Source organism: Drosophila hydei, unplaced genomic scaffold (genome assembly GCF_003285905.1).
Source record: "Drosophila hydei strain 15085-1641.00,03,60 unplaced genomic scaffold, DhydRS2 tig00000211-arrow-pilon, whole genome shotgun sequence".
In the NCBI taxonomy this organism is placed as follows: domain Eukaryota; kingdom Metazoa; phylum Arthropoda; class Insecta; order Diptera; family Drosophilidae; genus Drosophila; species Drosophila hydei.
This window is the reverse complement of record NW_022045685.1, coordinates 316,863-335,441: the sequence shown is the minus strand read 5'-3', so window position 1 is coordinate 335,441 and position 18,579 is coordinate 316,863. Positions and strand designations below refer to the sequence as shown.

General features: G+C 41.1%; 1 protein-coding gene across 6 annotated transcripts in view; it reads left to right on the top strand.

Moving 5' to 3' along the window:
- LOC111593001 (innexin shaking-B) overlaps nt 1-18,191 on the top strand; it is a 151,865-nt gene extending 133,674 nt beyond the window's left edge. For 5 of the 6 annotated variants that reach the window (XM_030223434.1, XM_030223433.1, XM_023305524.2 and 2 more), the window contains 5 exons: nt 15,185-15,339; nt 15,417-15,481; nt 17,408-17,574; nt 17,660-17,838; nt 17,925-18,191. In XM_030223434.1, the coding sequence (XP_030079294.1) occupies nt 15,185-15,339; nt 15,417-15,481; nt 17,408-17,574; nt 17,660-17,838; nt 17,925-18,117 (759 nt within the window). In that variant the 3' untranslated portion in view covers nt 18,118-18,191. Of the gene's footprint in view, nt 1-4,714; nt 5,138-8,296; nt 9,263-15,184; nt 15,340-15,416; nt 15,482-17,407; nt 17,575-17,659; nt 17,839-17,924 lie in introns of those variants that run through there. The other variant, XM_023305525.2, reaches the window with a different exon arrangement.
- The last annotated feature ends 388 nt before the right edge of the window (nt 18,192-18,579 follow it).

Here is an 18,579-nt window from a genome sequence, read left to right as displayed (position 1 = left end):
GGGACAATTTTCATAAGATTCAAATCGCAAAGTGAATAACTAAATTTGGTTGCTTATAGACTAAGCATGGGTTGCTATAGGTCGGTTGATCCTTCTATGTCAGACGTAGTTCAAGTTTTACTCTTCTTATTACTCATCAGTCAATCGGGCATATCTAGGACTTGCTTGGAACTAATCAAACCAAATAAAGTCCATGAAGACATCCCATTTCTACAAACATTTTTTGGGATACTGCTCACAGTCAGGACATCTCCTAGTCGAATAATCCCGCCTAGAACACTCTTATTTTCAAATGATATTCATCCCTGTTCTTACTTATTTCCAACTGAATTAAAGTTAGGAATTATTTTCCTTTTGCTTAAAGCTATCCGAGGCACCAGAGTCCTACGTCTATGCACCCTGCTGTTCTGTTTGGAACAAGTAGTCGATGGGAAAGAAAGGAAAAGTTTCTTATTTTCTGATTCCAAATATTTTTGTGGTCAGCTTTAAGCTGAGCCCAGCCAAAATAAGTTAAGGAAACTTGACCTAAAGACCTTAAAGACCTTAAAGATCGATGTCAGTGGGGAATTGTTGTTTAAAGAGACTTCATAGGCCATACCGTAATTCACATACAGCCCAAAAAGCTTGCCTAAGAAGGATCAAAATGATAGCCAAGTCTGGGGTATTTCTTTTCGTTCAACTGATTTGTATTTATAGAAGGATCCTCCCTGACCTGCCCCAGCCCGTGCGCTGCCTGTCTGCATGCGGCTGTCTGGAGCTGTGTGGCCAAGGGAGGAGAGCCACAGGGCTACGCATGTTTAGGCACGTCTGGTCGGTCAATCGAATGGTGTTGAGTCGCCTTTGTGTCCAGCATTGATGACGGTAATGAATTAATGCGGCACAGACTCTCAAATGAGCTGTGTGCTGTTAGGCGTTGCGTTTAACTATCCCCTATAGGCCACGGAGCACAGACTATGGACTATCGACCATAGACTCAAGCATAGCCGCAGCCACGAACTCCAATCGCAGCATGGCCACGCAGCAGCCGGATGAAATGAAGCACTGACTGCGCAACTATTTTTGGAGCGAACACCACAAAGTTATCAATTCTCTCTGTTTGGGCTGCGCACTTTTCCGTTGTGCTCGCCTCCACCCACGTCTGCTCGCGCCTCACGCCTGTCGCCTGCTTCATTCGTATTATTATATTTGTGCGTCTGTGCTATTTTCGGTCAAAGAAAGCCAAACGGGGAATGCAACCGCTTGACCCCGTTTCAACTTTACCGATGGGGCGCACGCCCCAGCCCGTTCTTCCACACGCCTTTCGAAAAGGGGGGCGAGCGGACGTAGGGACGGTCGGCTATGTTGCCAAGACATCCGCCCAGGCAGCCGACATCGGCGGCTCAGTTAATTACTCCGTCCGCATTTCCTAGCTGCAGCAGCAAGCGTTAATTTGATGGAAATTTGATGCACGATCTGCTCGATATTTGTGTTAATTTATTTGAGCAGCCTGAACGCTTCGCTTGGAGACGCTGCCAGCGCACGGTGGCATCAATAAAACTTAGCCAAAGCAAAAGAAAACAAAAACAAAAACCAAAATAAAAACGAACCATTTAATTTACGAGCCGTTTGTGTGTGGCCGAAAATTCTTGCTGTTTTATCGAAGAGCAGAAAGCTCTCTGGGGAATACCCAGAAGCATGTCGTTAAATTATAATAACCAATTTAGCAAATCATATTTCTTCTTGACTCAGCCGATTGACATTTCACTTGAAGAGCATTTCCAAATGCGTGACTTGCTATTGAACGATCGAGAACCTGTGAGCTCGGCATGGCTGAGGAGGCTGGCAACTGGGCTCACTTAGAGACTTGTCTAAAGATGACTTATGAAATCTGAGATGTGTTCATTTCTTGAGGTATCAAAGCCACTGAGAAAACTATGTTAGTTAACTCTTTATAAAAGGTTCAATCACTTGAATGGAATAAACAAAAAAGTTCTTATCGCAGTACTCAAGGACTAAAGACCGAGCACATAGTCAACTTGCCACTGTTCATATTGTTGTCGAGTATATTGATTATGTACAATCTCATCAAATTTGGAATACATACTGGTGGGTACCTTCAGCTTATACAGTGTTAAGAATTTCCCAATACGCCCTATTAGTTAACGAGCTAGAGACATGATTGAAAATTCAAGATATATATATATATATATATATATATATATATATATATATATATATATATATATATATATATACATATATATATATATATATATATATATATACATTTATATATATACCTCTTCAAGCTTTTAAAGCTGGTGAACAAGTATTAGTCAGATGATCGACGGCAACATTCGACTTTTTTTCCTTATAAGTTGTTGTCCTAGACTCTGAGCCTTATCCTTAACTATGGAGTGGGCCTATAAGCCAGCATATGCATATTGAATCTAGGTTTATTCATGCTCTTCTCTATTCTATTCAACAATATTGCAAGTTAATTTGATTAACCTGTTACTGCTAGCCAGACCAGATAACTGAGCTCTGCGACTATTTGCCTTTATAGCACTGATTCCTCATAAGCCAGTATAAGCTTATTCCAAAGTGTCAAGCTGATTGATCAGAAATGCATTCGCTTATAGATACTTATGACTCTTCTTCATAGCTTTAGATGTTGGCATTCTTTAAGTTTTGAAGACTTTCCCAGTCAGTTGCTGATGGATATTTTTTAATTAGAACTGGTCGACTGGTAGGACTCCCTCATGCATTTGAAATAATGCAAAAGTTGGCGCCCAGCCCAGATAACAACAAAGTGTTATGCACTTTTCACACTCGCATTTGGCTAATGTTTTTTGGGTGCATTAATGAGGCGAAGCTTATCTGGCATAGACTTTGCGCCGCCTTCGACTGCACTCAGTGACTGAGACGGCCACGAAGACCGAGACTGTGGCTGGCAATGAACAACTTTTGTCTTAATGGCCGAATTATGCAAAAAAAAAATGAGAGGGGAAATGGAAAAAATCTATGCTTTGTCTCGAGCAGCCAGCGCACGTAGACCCAAAACCAATTGAATTTTAATGGACACTCCGCAGCCGAGTTGGCATTATGGCAGAAGTCCACATGCACATATTATGGGTGGCAGCTGTCCATCATGAGGCTGCGACAAATGGCAGCATAATCAAATCGCCGATGGACGTCAGACAATTTGATATTTTCATAACTCCAGCTATCAGTCTTCATCCGGCGCAGGCCTTATTGATATGCTTCACATAGTGTCTGGGCGCACGAATCAAAAAAAATAAACACGCATAAATTCTATGTCCATGAGCTGAGTGTCCTGTGTGTCCTGGCTGTCCTGTGTGTGTGTGTGCCTTTGTCTGGCTGATTGCAACAATAATGAGCGGAAATCGCACAAGCAACAAGGAGACAACTAGACAAACAGCTGGACAACAATGCAAAGGCACACGTTGCGTCACGTACTCCGAAACTCAACCCAATCTCGACTCGACTCGACTCGGTTCGATTCAAGACTCGACACTCTGCGACTCCTTTTCTATTTGCATTCATTTCACTTTTGCCTTGGCCCAGCTTTTGTCCTTCCCCGATAGCTGCGTGGATGGGCGCCTGGATGCTGTTGATAGCTGCGGACGACTCGTAAGTGCGCGAAATAAATATGAGCATCATGTAAATAGTTTCCTCACAGCACAGTGGTTCGAATGCCATGATTACTTGCCGAAATAAATAAACTTGCCTCTGCATGAATTCCTAATAAGAAGAGACCATAAACCTGAGATAACCCTCAGCATGCGCCCCTAAAGCTCCTAAATAAATTTGAGTTTGACATTCAAATTCGATCTGCAGGCAAGTCCTAGCTGGTGCTTGTGTTGTTAGCTTATGATAAGTGCATCCTGTGCTTATAATAATTATTATTTTGTCATTCAAACTTAACACTCAAATTGTTGCCAATTGGCATGGAACCATTCGCGCTCTATTGGTACTTGCTGCAGCGACTTGCCAATTGCAATGGAACTGGAACTGTCACTGGGGCTGAGACTGAACAAACTATGAAAGTGTCCACTGTGTGTGTGGCTATGGGTGTGTGTGTGTGGTGTTTCTCCTCTGCCTGGGCCGAGCTGTTGGTCAGAAATTGCTGCAACAATGATGAGCGTCGAGCGTATCGAACGTCGTCGTCAGTTCATTGTTGTTTACAGCCGCTAACATTTACTCACTCACACAACAGACAGCTGAACGCACACACCAGCACACAGAGAGACACAACAAACAGCCGACCACCAAATGCAACACACAAAAACATATTCAGACAGAGACATCAACAAGCCGGAAGTGTGCGTGGCTCGCGAACGAGATGGCCGCACATAGGGCGAACGAGATAGAGAGAAGCAGCGACAAAAGCTGATAGAAATGGACAGAGAGAGAGAGAGAGAGAGAGCGAGCGAAAGAGAGAGAGAGAGAGCGAGCGACAGAGAGCGAGAACGTGAGCTAGCGAACAGCAAGCGAGATAGGATAGATAGAGGCAGCAGAGCTGACACGCTGCCAGCAGCAGCAGCAGAGGCAGCAGTAGCAGCAGCAGCAGCAGCAGCAGCAGAGGAAATTGTGAACAGAGATCTGTCGGAGAGAGTTTTTGGCCAGCATAGACCTGGCCCGGCCCGGCCCGGCACGGCCAGGCAGGCCAGCATTGCGGCCATTTCCGCAGTGTCTTTTAGGTTGGCGAGGCGAACGCGCGCTCGATTTTTTTTCTCTGCTGTGATCTCGAACCAACTGCCAAAAGTTCAACAACAAAAACGCACGCCGCGAGTCGAGTATCGAGTATCGAGTATCGAGCATCGTGTATCGAGTAACAGTGCCAGACGCAACGGCAATTTTCCCCTGTTGTTGATTGCTTCCTCTTTTTTTTTTAAATTACTTTTCGTGTGTGCGTTTTTTTTAGTGCTTTGCCGTTAGACGTGCTCGGGCTTCAAGTGCTGCTCGTTATTTACTAGTGTTGTACAACGACATCTTGTCTGCCTCACACACACCCGCCCGCACACACACACGCTCTGTACGCGCGATCGAAAACATGTGAAGAGTCCTTCCACGCGTGATGCAGCCGTTCGCAGGCCTTGTGCCGGCGCCCGCGACGCGAGCGACGCATGCGATCGTATGCATATATAATTTAAGCAGCATAACTATATAAATAAATATATAAATATAATATATGTATCTATTTACTTATATATGTTATTCGGTTTCCCTGTTAATCGATCTGTTTTGATATTTTCACAAAGTCTCGCAAAGTTTGCTCGTTCCGCTTGTTTTGTCTGCTGGCCAAGTGATTTGGAAATTGCGACCGCGCTGCCCACTGGTCCATCATAATTAACTCTACAAAGTAAATAAACGAACTGGCCAAAATGGACCCGGCCATGTGTTTATGGCCGCGAGGCTGTGCGATGCTGAGCGAATCTGTGCGAGGCTGTGCGAGGCTGTGCGAGGCTCTGCTCGCTGGCAACAGTTTCGCATTCACATTCACATTTGCAACCCACAAGTCCGAAACGTTCACATGGTTTCGCTTCATGCTCTGCTCACCAGAACAGAGTATATATATTGGCAATGTGCACTATTTCTTTTGCTGCTCATGTCAACCGGACTATCTGTGCCCTTCTTCTACTTTTCCTTGGCAATTGGAATCTATAATAAAATATTTATAAGGTTGGCATAAGTGGGATCGGGTCGATCGATCGGCATATAATGGATGTGATCTATGCTTCTCTGTCTGCTTTAGTCAATAACGCTCTGCTTCTCTCTCACTCTGTATTTGTTGTAGTCTCTTGATGAATCAACCCATCCTTGCCTGCTCTTGCCTTGCGTCAAGTTGACAATTTGAGTTCTGTGGAACAGAGTATTGCGACGTCAGTTGCACTCAGCTGGATAGAGCGCCAAGAGCAGCCACGTTGGCTGAGCGAATCTCTGTGATTATCGAAACACATTTTACGCACACAATTCGATGCGATTCGATTCGATTTGTTTCGTTTCATTTTTATAACTCATACGGCATGATGTTGACGCCAGCATCAATGCTGCTCTCGCTGCCTAAGTTGCTATCTATGTTGCTGTTGTTGTTGTTGTTGCTTTATATCATTCACACCTAGTTTAGAATGATATATTAGGTCCAGAAGCCTTGTTTGTGGAAAGCGTTGAAAGTGTTTTAATACTTAACTCAACATTCGACGCGGGAGATGTGGGAACTTGCGCCCTACAGCGCCAGAAGTTTTCATAAACTGATACAAACAATGCGAGATGAGTTAATTATGGATCGAAGCAATGTGGAATGGGCTCGGCCGATCCGAGCACCAAATCCAAATATATACAAGTAACAAGTAGTTAGCATTGCCATTTGCCTAAAATGTAAATAATAAATATTATAAATTGCTCAAGTGAGGGCAGAAGACTCTTAGAACTATATCAGATCTATCATGATAGGGTTTGGATGCCCTTACCACTTCATTAATGTTAGTTGATAATCAGATTTACAATCAATTTCACTTGGGCTTCTGTGAGCCAAGGACTAGAGAAGCACCTTGAACCGCACAATGCCGGGCAGCAGGCAGCCAGATTAACTCGAAGAAATATGCGCACATATGTATCCGATTTTATGGACTTCCATAAGAACTTAAGCTTATCAACCTCAAACTGTCCGCTCGCATTTGGCTTTCATATTTCGTTTGAAATATATTTTTCTGCTCGCTTCTTATGCAATTTGTGGCTGAAGTGGAAAACCCTCGTGACAAATGCTTGCCACACACAAACACATGCCAACGTGGAGACGCTTGCCTTCTGTTGCACATTGAGTTGTAATTGGAAGTGTAGTCGAAGCTGAACCAGATGATCAAACGATCGATGAGTGATTTCGATTAAATTGCTGCCATTGCGTCAATGGGCCAGGCCAAGTCGTGGTCGCTTCTGCTTGGCTCTTTGTGCTTTGCTCATTATTTCTCATTACTCATTGCTCAGATTTGTCAGACGTCGAGGAAAACCCAATTAGTCATTAGTCGATTCTTTGTTGTAGCTCGTGTTGTTGTTGTTCATATTTTGTCTTCATAATTATAGATGCGTGTATTTAAATATAGATGCGCATTGTTAATGTTCCTCCACCTCGCCGTGGACACGGGAAGCACTGAAAGAAAGTGGAGCAAGATTGACAGAGGAATGGGCGGATTGGGGACCCGTTTAACTTAATTAGGCATGCGTAGCAACAATAAACAAATTTGGAAATTTGGAAATTTTGGAATTACGGGGTATTATGATGAAGCATGCTTGGCATATTTCCAAATGCCCTCGTCCCAAAATATTTCTTGAAATGTCAAGTGCAGTAGTGGCCGATGGCGATGCCGATGGCGATGCTTAAACCGTACCATTTTATAAACAACAACGTGTAGCAGACCAAAACAAAAGAAAACAAAACAAGAAGAACGAAAATACTTGAATAAAAGTTTTGCGAGTTTCTGTCAGCTTACGAAACCGTGGGCCTTGAGCTGGGCCAATTTACGATCATCTGCTCACAGCAGCAACACCTTCTCGAAATGGAGTCCATCGTCTATAGTCTATAGTGTACAGTCTGCAGTCTGTTGCCTGTAGTCCATAGTCGACATTGATCATCTCTTCATCACTTGATGGCGCGTTAATTATCGTGAAGGCTTCACCATTGACTTTGCCTGGTTTATAGGGCCACGTGTGCGCATAGGCAATTTGGTAGACGTAGTTTTTGGCTATATTTTATTATGCCTACAGCTCGACGCGACTCGATTCGACTCTCGGCAATTTGTTTATAAACATTGCAATTTTGAATTTTACTGTTCGTTTCGACGATAGGTTTGTGCCCCAGCTGCGTGGAGCATAAATTTATTAACATGCATAGATAGATACCACATAGATGTCTACATATACATATAGTATATACATATATTCCATATATTTATATATATATATATATATATAGATATAGAAATTTATGCGATCCCCAACACTAGTGAGCTGGAAGCCCATTTAATGCCACATTTTATTTATATGCTCGGCGCGTTTTTTATTTGTTTTGTTTCGTTACGAAATTTCGATGGTTGCCGTTAAATAAATATTTCCACATTGACCATAGAGAGTAGAAATGCTTCCAATTGCCTCTTTCAATAAACAAACTGCCGAGAACTAAATACTGTGAAAATATTAAACAAATTTCGCACGTTTCATCCAAGAAGTTGCCGTCGCGTCCGTCGCCTTCAAACATATTTCGATATTGAATTTTTTTGTCTTCGCGTTGTTTCCATAGTAGGAAGTTCAGATCAGTGCTGATCAGTGACAACTCCAGACACCCAAAACTAAAAATCAATAAAAAAAAGAAAACAAAAACAAAAACGAAAAACCACAAAAAATCTTCAATTGGAGTCGATCAAAAATGCCAAACTCGATGCAAGGAGCGAGCATAACTAAGAACTGTGTACCCAAACCAGCTAGCCAAAGGAACCAGAACCAGAACCAGCTCCAGCTCCAACTCCAGCTCCAGCTCCAGCTCCAGCTCCAGTTTATCATATCGACAAATGATCGATCTGCGTGCCCGGCCTACTGCTCAGCTGCCAATGATGGGCTGGCCGCGCAAAAGAAAGAACTCGAATCCTGAAAGCGATAGCTCAACGAGCACCTATCGATAGGACGATTAATCGATCGATCGATAGTCCCTACTCAGATATCAAAGAACTCAAGTCAGAGTCAGAGTTGAGTCTGACCCTAAAATACGATCTTATACGATCCCATCGATACACACACTCACACACACACACAACTAGGCAAGGCAGAGTGAGCGAGAGAGCATCAGTTAAGGCCATATACCAATTGAGCTTTGGTAAAACACTCCGCGCTCCGCTCTGTTTAACAAACCATGTTAGATATATTTCGTGGATTGAAAAACCTTGTAAAGGTCAGTCACGTTAAAACCGATTCGATAGTATTCCGCCTGCACTACTCAATAACTGTGATGATTCTGATGTCATTCTCGCTAATTATAACCACACGCCAATATGTGGGTAATCCAATTGATTGTGTACACACTAAAGATATTCCAGAGGATGTTCTCAACACATATTGTTGGATACAGTCGACGTATACGCTAAAGAGTTTATTTTTGAAAAAACAAGGCGTTTCGGTGCCATACCCGGGTATTGGCAATTCCGATGGCGATCCAGCCGATAAGAAGCACTATAAATACTATCAATGGGTATGCTTTTGCCTATTTTTTCAGGTGAGTCACAAAAGGGATGTCCGCTGCAGTTGCTTTCGATCGATTTTCAGCTGTCTTTGACATCGACTTTGCATAAATATATTTATTAAATTTCATTGAGCCCTGCCTGGAAGTGTATTCAATCTTCGGCGTGCCAAAGACAAAGCGATTTTCATTCTGAAATTTGAATTGCTTTTGATTAAACTAAAATTTCGCTTTCTTTTATCTAACATATTCATAACAAATATATATTGTCTATAGCCAAATCGAATTGATAAACAAAAGTTTCTGGCCTATTTATAACAACATCATCTGAAATCAATTGAGCTTGCAGGAGTACCCCTCATGTGTGAGTGGAGGAAGTAGTTATTCCATATTTGGAACGCTTTGACTCCAAGTCGTTTATTCAGTGACTCCCAAAGCAGAATCTTGTCAAGCAGCGATCATAAAAATTTAATATATTGGGTCATTAAAGCTTGCTGTCTATGCATGGAGCCCAGAGTGGGTGGGGGAGACCGGTGGGAGGATGGGTTAAAGTGCTGTTCACTGTGATATGCTTGCATACTTATTTATATTTATCTACATTGCTATGAGTGCGTACGTTTTTTATACTCAATACAAAATTGAAATTTCCAAATATTTGTTCTACTTATTTCATTTTTTTTCCATCATTCCTGTGTTGTTGTTATGTTGGCTTTGAAACGCTAGCCAATGAAATGAAAATGTTTAAACATATCCGTATTACCCGATTTGTTGCTGTTGCGAACATTTCACTTGCGCTCGCCCAAGGCCAGCAGCAGCTCTGCTCAGTGGACTGGGCTCTGTTGTGACGTATGTGGATACACATGTCTGTCTCTCTGTTCATCTGTCTCTCTGACTGTTTGTTTATTTGTTGATCGCCGCGCTTACCAAATTTCAAATAGTTCCGCCATCTCTGAAGTCCTTTTCAGCTCAACACTTTCCTGCTCGAACATGTTCAAGCATATTTGATTCCTAGTCTACTTCAGACATTCTGCCAGATATACCAATACAGCCAAAGCTTGATATATGTATAGTAAGCTATAGTATGTTTGACTCATGGAATAACTCCATTCACTAAATCGAGTTTGAATACTGTAAATATTTAAATGAATAAATTAAAGCCAATATTCTTTTATCAACTAGGTATAAATAAATTAAATTAATAAGCTAACAGCCCAGTGGAATTAATATATCTAAAGTCATTTATTGGCATTGCAATTGTTCAGTTGTTTCTTAACTAGATCCGATACCAAAGCATTAAGCTGTTTACTATCTTTCAAAATAAGTAAACAAAAACACATTTCAGTAAGAAATTAATTTATCTGCATTTACATATCTGAAAATTAGAAGAAACAAGTAAAATTGTTCTTGTCGGTAATGCCCGACTTGGCCATACCTGCACCCATTACTAATCTGTATATGAGCCAAACAAAACATATGGGAAAAGTATCCTATTTGTGTATACTCTATACTCTATACTCTATACTCTATACTCTATACTCTATACTCTATACTCTATACTCTATACTCTATACTCTATACTCTATACTCTATACTCTATACTCTATACTCTATACTCTATACTCTATACTCTATACTCTATACTCTATACTCTATACTCTATACTCTATACTCTATACTCTATACTCTATACTCTATATACTCTATACTCTATACTCTATACTCTATACTCTATACTCTATACTCTATACTCTATACTCTATACTTTATACTCTATACTCTATACTCTATACTCTATACTCTATACTCTATACTCTATACTCTATACTCTATACTCTATACTCTATACTCTATACTCTATACTCTATACTCTATACTCTATACTCTATAGTCTCTACTCTATACTAAGTCTCTGACTCTAGTCTAGCTTTAAATTCATGTCGTTTCATGGAAGTAAACAAAGGTATCGATACTTGCGGGCAAGGCTAAAGCGACTGATATTGATCGAGAATAAATAGATATGTGCTAAGCCATGTCTCCTTTCGCCTGTTTCATGCGTTTTAACATAAGCAATATGCCCAGAATTCCATTCGATTTGAATCGATGTCGAGCAGGTAGATCACATGTTGAGTGAAGTGACATCGTTTAAGCATATAAATACATGAGTTTACTTTTTGCCCCACACAAGGATGATTCTTGGCGGTAATTGTCTTAAATTTAGATGGTCCAATTTATTGAAATATTTCATATTTCAATGCGAGCAGCTCACTTTGACACATAGTATATAATGGATCTGAAATTTGTGGCCCATTGTTCTACTTGCATTTTATGACGTTGTTTTGCCATCTGTCTCAAGTGGAAAGCCAAGGCGGGGCCAGTCCGAAGTGGGGGCGTGGGACGTGGGGCAAGGGGCGCCGAACGATTACACAATAATATATCTTCCCGCTAACAATGTACCAAATATTAAATGTATATTTTTACCACACTTTTGTCGCAGTCGCCATTCGCTTGTTTTCTCTTCTCTCTCGCTCGCTCTCTCTCTCTCTCTAAGTTGCCTGGCCGATTGAGGGGTTAGGAGCAGAGGGGGCGGCGCGACACGCCTCTGCTGGGCACATTGCTTTTTTCTCGGTTAGTGTCACAGCGGCGATTATAGACGACGCCGTCACAGTCACCCAAATACCTATAAATACATTTATTATGGTATTCTCCCCGCTTAATGACGCGTGAACGGCGTTTCTATAATTTACACATTTTCCATTCTGCTTAATTTGTGGATTTATTAATAAAGACGACGGATGCGACCTGAAATCGAATGGATGCAGTTCTTAGCTCAAACGATCATACAATATATTGCCATATAAATATATGGATATATATATATATATATATGTATATATATATATATATGTGTGTGTGAATATACTTATGATCGTGTGCATATGTACTGTGCATAAATAATAAAAGTCAACGATCATAAATGCCATGAGAAAACAAGCAAAGCCATAAATCTGTAGCCAACAACTACATAGTCTCATGAACCAATATGTGCATATAAATATAAATATTTATATATAAATATATATATATATATATATATATATATTTATGGAACACCTGAAATCAACTTCAAATATTCGAAAATATCTAAATGGCTACACGCTTCAGTGATCCGAGGACCTCGAGGCAGGGTTCAAAACTGGCGGCGGGGGTGGCGATTATCAGCAGATCAGCAATTGGATCGATCGCCCACGCTAATGGCCAGGCCATTAACTTGGACAATGCAGCTATAAAGTTTAAAAGCAAATTTTGCCTGCAGCAGGCGAACATGTTCGCAGAGCCCCTCGCTGCCCGCACTGCCACTGCCACTGCCACTGGCACTCCCGTTCCCATTTACCATTTCAATTTTCATGATCGTTTCCTTTCATTTCCAATTTCAATTCATTCCATGCCCGATCGGCCCATATCGATCAAGCGCTCCCCTCAAATATGTCAAAAATTGAATCTGCTTTCTTTTTTCATTTCATTTCATTTCATTCTTTTTTTTGCCTATCTGGATATTTATTGAAAAGGCACAGACAAACATAAAAGTGAACAAATAATAATTCTGGCCAAATGCCAGCACACAGAAACAAAAATCTGGTCCGAATGGCAAGCGACAGAGTGTGTGAGAGAGAGAGGGGGAGAGAGCGAATGGAATGGGTTGAGTTGGCGCTCGGGGGCTGGGGCCGGGTTTGGCTTGGGAGAGACGGGTTGGCAACGTGACGCTGCCGACAACGGCTGGCGGACTCCCCGCCAGAGTTGGAGCATTGGACATGTGTTTATATTTGACTTATGTGTATTTATTTTCATTCACGCGTGCGGGAGTGGGCAGCCAGCACGGAACCGGGATCAGGCAGCCGGCAGCCAGCAGCCGGCGCACTGGATGCTTCCCTCAGTCTCCTGAGCAGCATACAGCCCGCCCACGCGCTGGAGCTGCATAGATGTCGACTAGCCTCCTCCGTGGCCACAAGACGTTCGTTCACATACGAATTTCGCCTAATATAAAATGCAAACTTCTCTTGTCCTCCATGCAGTGCGCACAGTGGCACAAGCTCTACTGTTGTTGCATTCAATTTTATTTTGAGATTCCCAAAAGAACAATTTAATACTCAAAATTGATTGATTTGAAGTTTGACTTATGGCTTCCATGGGAGCTATATTATAAAATACAGATTTATAAATAACATACATATTTTAAGTATTATTGAGAACTAATATCGAATATAAATCAGAAAAGTGTTTCATTCATGGTGGTGCTATTAATTATTTCGCATATATTATATATATTATTAAATTACTATAGCCCACTGTCAGACAATCTTAGCTCGCAAAAACTTTAAATTTGATAGATAAATTGATTGATTTAATTGCTGTTGCTTTTGTGTTTCTGTCGACCTTTGCTCCACTGTGCAGCGTCCTTTGTGCTCGGCGATGGCTACGCCTGTTGATTTTGACTTGGTTTGGCTTTGATTGCAGCTGCATTTATGGCATGTTTTTATGGCAATTTGAACGCTTGCCAAATTGCTTTTCAGACACACACGCACGCACGCACACATGCAACTCGGTACGCAGCCTCACCCACAGCTATTGGCACAAGCTGCCGCTGTTGCTGCCTTCTTCTTAAAAGGGATTTCGATTATTGCTGTTGCATGTCGTCGGTCCAAGCCAATTTGCAGCGATGGGGCGGCGGCGTGTCGAAGCGAGATGGCGAGAGGAAAACAAATCGTCGAGGCATGCCCCAATCGAGGGCCAAGGGAAAAGAATACGCTCAGAGGCGAAAAAAGCAAATCAAACGCCTTATTTGACTTCCGGCAGGGCGTTGTAAGCTGTGTGCCCATCACGCGCCCGTTTGTTTAGTTGTTGCCGTTACAATGTGCCGCAGATGTTGGCCAAGCCCCGAACGTCAATTTCAATATTTGAGTCCCATTGTTGCAACAGATGCAAAAATAATGCCACATTGCAAGCCAGCTAACCGCGAATGCCTCGCCTGCTGGCGCTGCTGATGCCAAGAGCATGCCATGACCGCCATGACCGCCGTGACCGCGATGCCCGTCTCAAGTCGCATGGCATGATCGTATGCTGATATTTATTTTAGCATTTGCCAACAGCAACAGCAACAAATGCGATGACGCAGGACAATGGCAGACAGTCGCCATTTTTATATGATTTAGCCACTAAACAAACTGAACTCTCACCTCGCTCGACAGCCACCCAGCAGCAGCTGGTCAACTAAGCCATTGTCCGCTGACGGCTCGGGGATTACCACCTGCCCACATGGAGCTGGGCCAAAGCAAACATTTGCACAATTTAGCCACAAATTTACGATACAAGTTATTATTAATATGTCATCAGAGCGCACATAAATACCAGCAAGTCAGACAACAGATCCATTTAATTGGGCAAGATTTGTAGCCAGACTGTGGCAACGCCATGTTGCTTCATCAGCCCTGTCTCTCGCCCGTTGGCTGTGTCGCCTCTGTTGTTTTTTTTTCTACTTTCGCTAATGGATCACAGCTAATTGTTTTGATGACATGTCTATAAATACCTGCATACACATGTATTCATCTACATTTATATGTATATAAAATATCTTTTATGCCTGCTCGTCTGTAAGTAAGTCACGGAATCAGCAAATAATAATATCACGCAGAAGGTCAGGCAAAGGCAATTTTGATCATATAATACCTTTGGCATTGCCAGCTGGAATTACTTGGCCGGGCTTTGCCATGGCCTGCGGCTAAGCAAACAGCTGGCAATTGTCACTTGTCAAACTTAAGCGCTTTTACGACAGACGCCTACACTGCACTGGGGCCACAGCTCACCTTTACAGAACTAAATATATACATATACATATCTATCTATCTGGATCATATCTCATGCGTCTCTCTCTCCCTCTCTCTCTCTGTCTCTCTTTACTTGCAGGCAATCTTATTTTACACACCAAGATGGCTGTGGAAGTCTTGGGAGGGTGGCAAAATTCATGCGCTCATCATGGACTTAGATATAGGCATTTGTTCCGAAGCCGAGAAAAAACAAAAAAAGAAATTACTTTTAGATTATTTATGGGAAAATTTAAGGTAAGCGCCGCAGCACACCCAAACACCTACAAACAGCTTCAAGCTGCAGTTCGATAATTCAATTTGTGCCATTGCAGATATCACAATTGGTGGGCGTACAGGTACTACGTGTGTGAGCTGCTCGCCCTAATAAATGTGATAGGTGAGTAACACTGATCAACTAGATCATCGTCATCATCATCATCATCATCATCATCATCATCAGCAGCAGCAGAGCTGCAGCTGGTGCAAATGCTCCAGTTTGCATAATCCATAAACAAATTTGGGGTTAACCACACAGAATATCTTTAGTATATACAGAATATACCTATATAGATATGCATATATATATAATATATATATATATAAATCTCGTATATATATATATGTATATGTTGCTAATTCACTCAGTCATTTTCCGTGGAAAATCAATGACGAATTTTTATCGACTGACCGTAGCCGCAGGCCGCATCAAAATAAACAAATTTTACTCACTGCTGCGGATTGCAGGCTTCTTTTTTCTCCATTTTCATTTTCATTTTCATTTTCATTTTGATTTCATTTTCATTTCTATTTTGTTGCTTTCCCGGACAACGTGCGCCACGTGCGCTACAATCGGAAATCTAGCAAAATAATTAACTGTCAGAATACATAAGAAATAAAGAAATAAACAATTATAGAATAGACTAATTTGACTATAGATGTGCAAGTATACACACACACGCACACACACGCATACACACGCATACACATTTGTGTATTAACAAATTCAACCAAAGTTCAGACTAATTGAATGTTGACGTCTGATGAGTTTACAAGAAATGCGATTAATGAAGTGAGGCAAATGGAGCGTATGTATCCCATTCGAGGCAATTCCATTTTAGTTTCGACATAGTTCACGCTCAATGGTGTCGATCAAGTGCATAGCTAAGATCGTGAGCATGTTACAAATATTGATTAACTAGGTATAAACGACTCTATGCAGTACATAGCGACTGTGAGGGTGGCTAGGTCAGATCGGATATGTGAGGATATATGGATTCTTGATGGGGCAATCGTGGAGTAATGTCAGGGCAGACATTTGACATTTGAAACTATTCATATCTTAGGAATCAGCTGTCAGTCGGGTACAACCACTTGTGGCTCAAAAACAGATTCACATTTTAGCATTGGTCAGGCAGCCTTGGGCAGACTAATTTGGGTTCTTTTCTATTAGCGTTACACAAGTTTAAGCCAAATTAAATACAATTATTATATTTTTATTATTCATGAAACGAGCTTTATTGTATACCAAATTATTTGTCATTAATTATTTATATACAAATCAGCTTCATCATGTAGGCCATAAAGTGAGCTAAGTGGACGATAGATTTGACGAGTAGAAACAATATTTTGATTAAAACTTTAACAATTTGCAAATGTCAATGCAAACTCAACAAAAGACAAATAGTAGCTGCTTCAGGGATTGTCAAATAAACCAGGTTTGCCAACTTAAAGGTGTAAAACTCCTAAAAAAACAGCTCATATATGTATCTGTAGGGAAGGGCAATAGTAAGCCGATAAGAACACTTGAGCAGTCGAAGATATGGTGGACTCTGCTCGATTTTGGATCTAGAGAACAGGGCAACAAGCCTCCATACGATTGTCGAGATCCAAAAAATATCTACTGCAATCCAATTTCAATAGCTTCCGTAACAATATCAGCTATGAGCGCACAGGCGGAGCGGCACAAGCGAATTTCCCTTTAATTTGTAGACTTTTTATACAGTTTTTGCGATTATTAATTTGAGCACAGACCGGAAACAGAACCTAATTGCTATACATCAATTGACAGACATAATTTATTGGATTGTTAACAGATTTAGCTGAGTTCACGCACTCGCGGAGCTGGCAATGAACTCGTAAATTATACTATTCCAAATTTGGTTCTATAAACACGCTCTGCATGGCCTCCCACAGTACATAAACACGCGGCATTCAAAATTTCATTCTGGAATTGAATATATATATAATATATATATATATATATATATATATAAATATATATGTGTGTATATTTATATGAATTTATATTTATTTTGCTTCGCAGGTCAAATGTTTCTTATGAATCGATTTTTCGATGGTGAATTTATGACATTTGGCTTGGATGTGATAGATTATATGGAGACCGATCAGGAAGATCGCATGGATCCGATGATTTACATATTTCCCAGAATGACCAAATGTACATTTTTTAAATATGGTTCAAGTGGGGAGGTGAGTATTGAGGCTGCAGCTGCTCGAGGATGTGGATACTAATGCAATCTGTTTCTTCTTCTACTTCATCTTCTTGCTGGAATAGGTGGAAAAGCACGACGCCATTTGCATTTTACCATTAAACGTTGTTAATGAGAAAATTTACATTTTCCTTTGGTTTTGGTTTATATTATTAACGTTACTCACATTATTAACGCTAATATACAGGGTGGTTATTATATTCTCGCCTCGAATGAGGGTCTATTTATTTCGAATGCGATTTAGGTGAGTGTCCTTTACTAGCTCTGGCTGTGCAACGTTTTCTAACACTGTTTTCTCTCTCTCTCTCTCTCTCTCTCTTCGCTTTGTAGGTTAGTGCGTCGAGACGCAATTGAAATAATCGTTCGTCGTTCCAAGATGGGCGATTGGTTTTTGTTGTATTTATTAGGTGAAAATATAGATACAGTTATATTTCGTGATGTTGTACAGGATTTAGCAAATCGCTTAGGACATAACCAACACCACAGGGTGCCTGGATTGAAAGGTGAAATACAGGATGCATGATATTGGGAGTATTAGAAACAATACAAAATGCAATATGTCGTCTCAATATGAAAACCACAACAACAACAACAACAACAACATTCAACAATTTAGTACAACAACAACAAGAGCAACAGCAGCAGCAACCGCTTCATAAGTTCAAAAGAAAACTGAAAAAAATATAAAAAGTATCTTACAAATACAACCAAAAAAACTATCGTCAATGCTAGCACATCGAAGTCATTTTCAGCCAACAAGAGAGTAAAGCACAGAGTCGCCTCACTAACGATAACGATAACGATAACGTAACGTAACGATAACGACAAACGATAAAGATAACGACAAGGCTTAGAACAAGCATCAGCTTCAACAATAGACCCAAGGCACACAACGAATGAAAGCGGACTAAGCCGAACCAGCAGTTAAAGTCAAAGGCAAGGAATACGAAACAAACAACAACCAACAAACAAACAACAACAACGA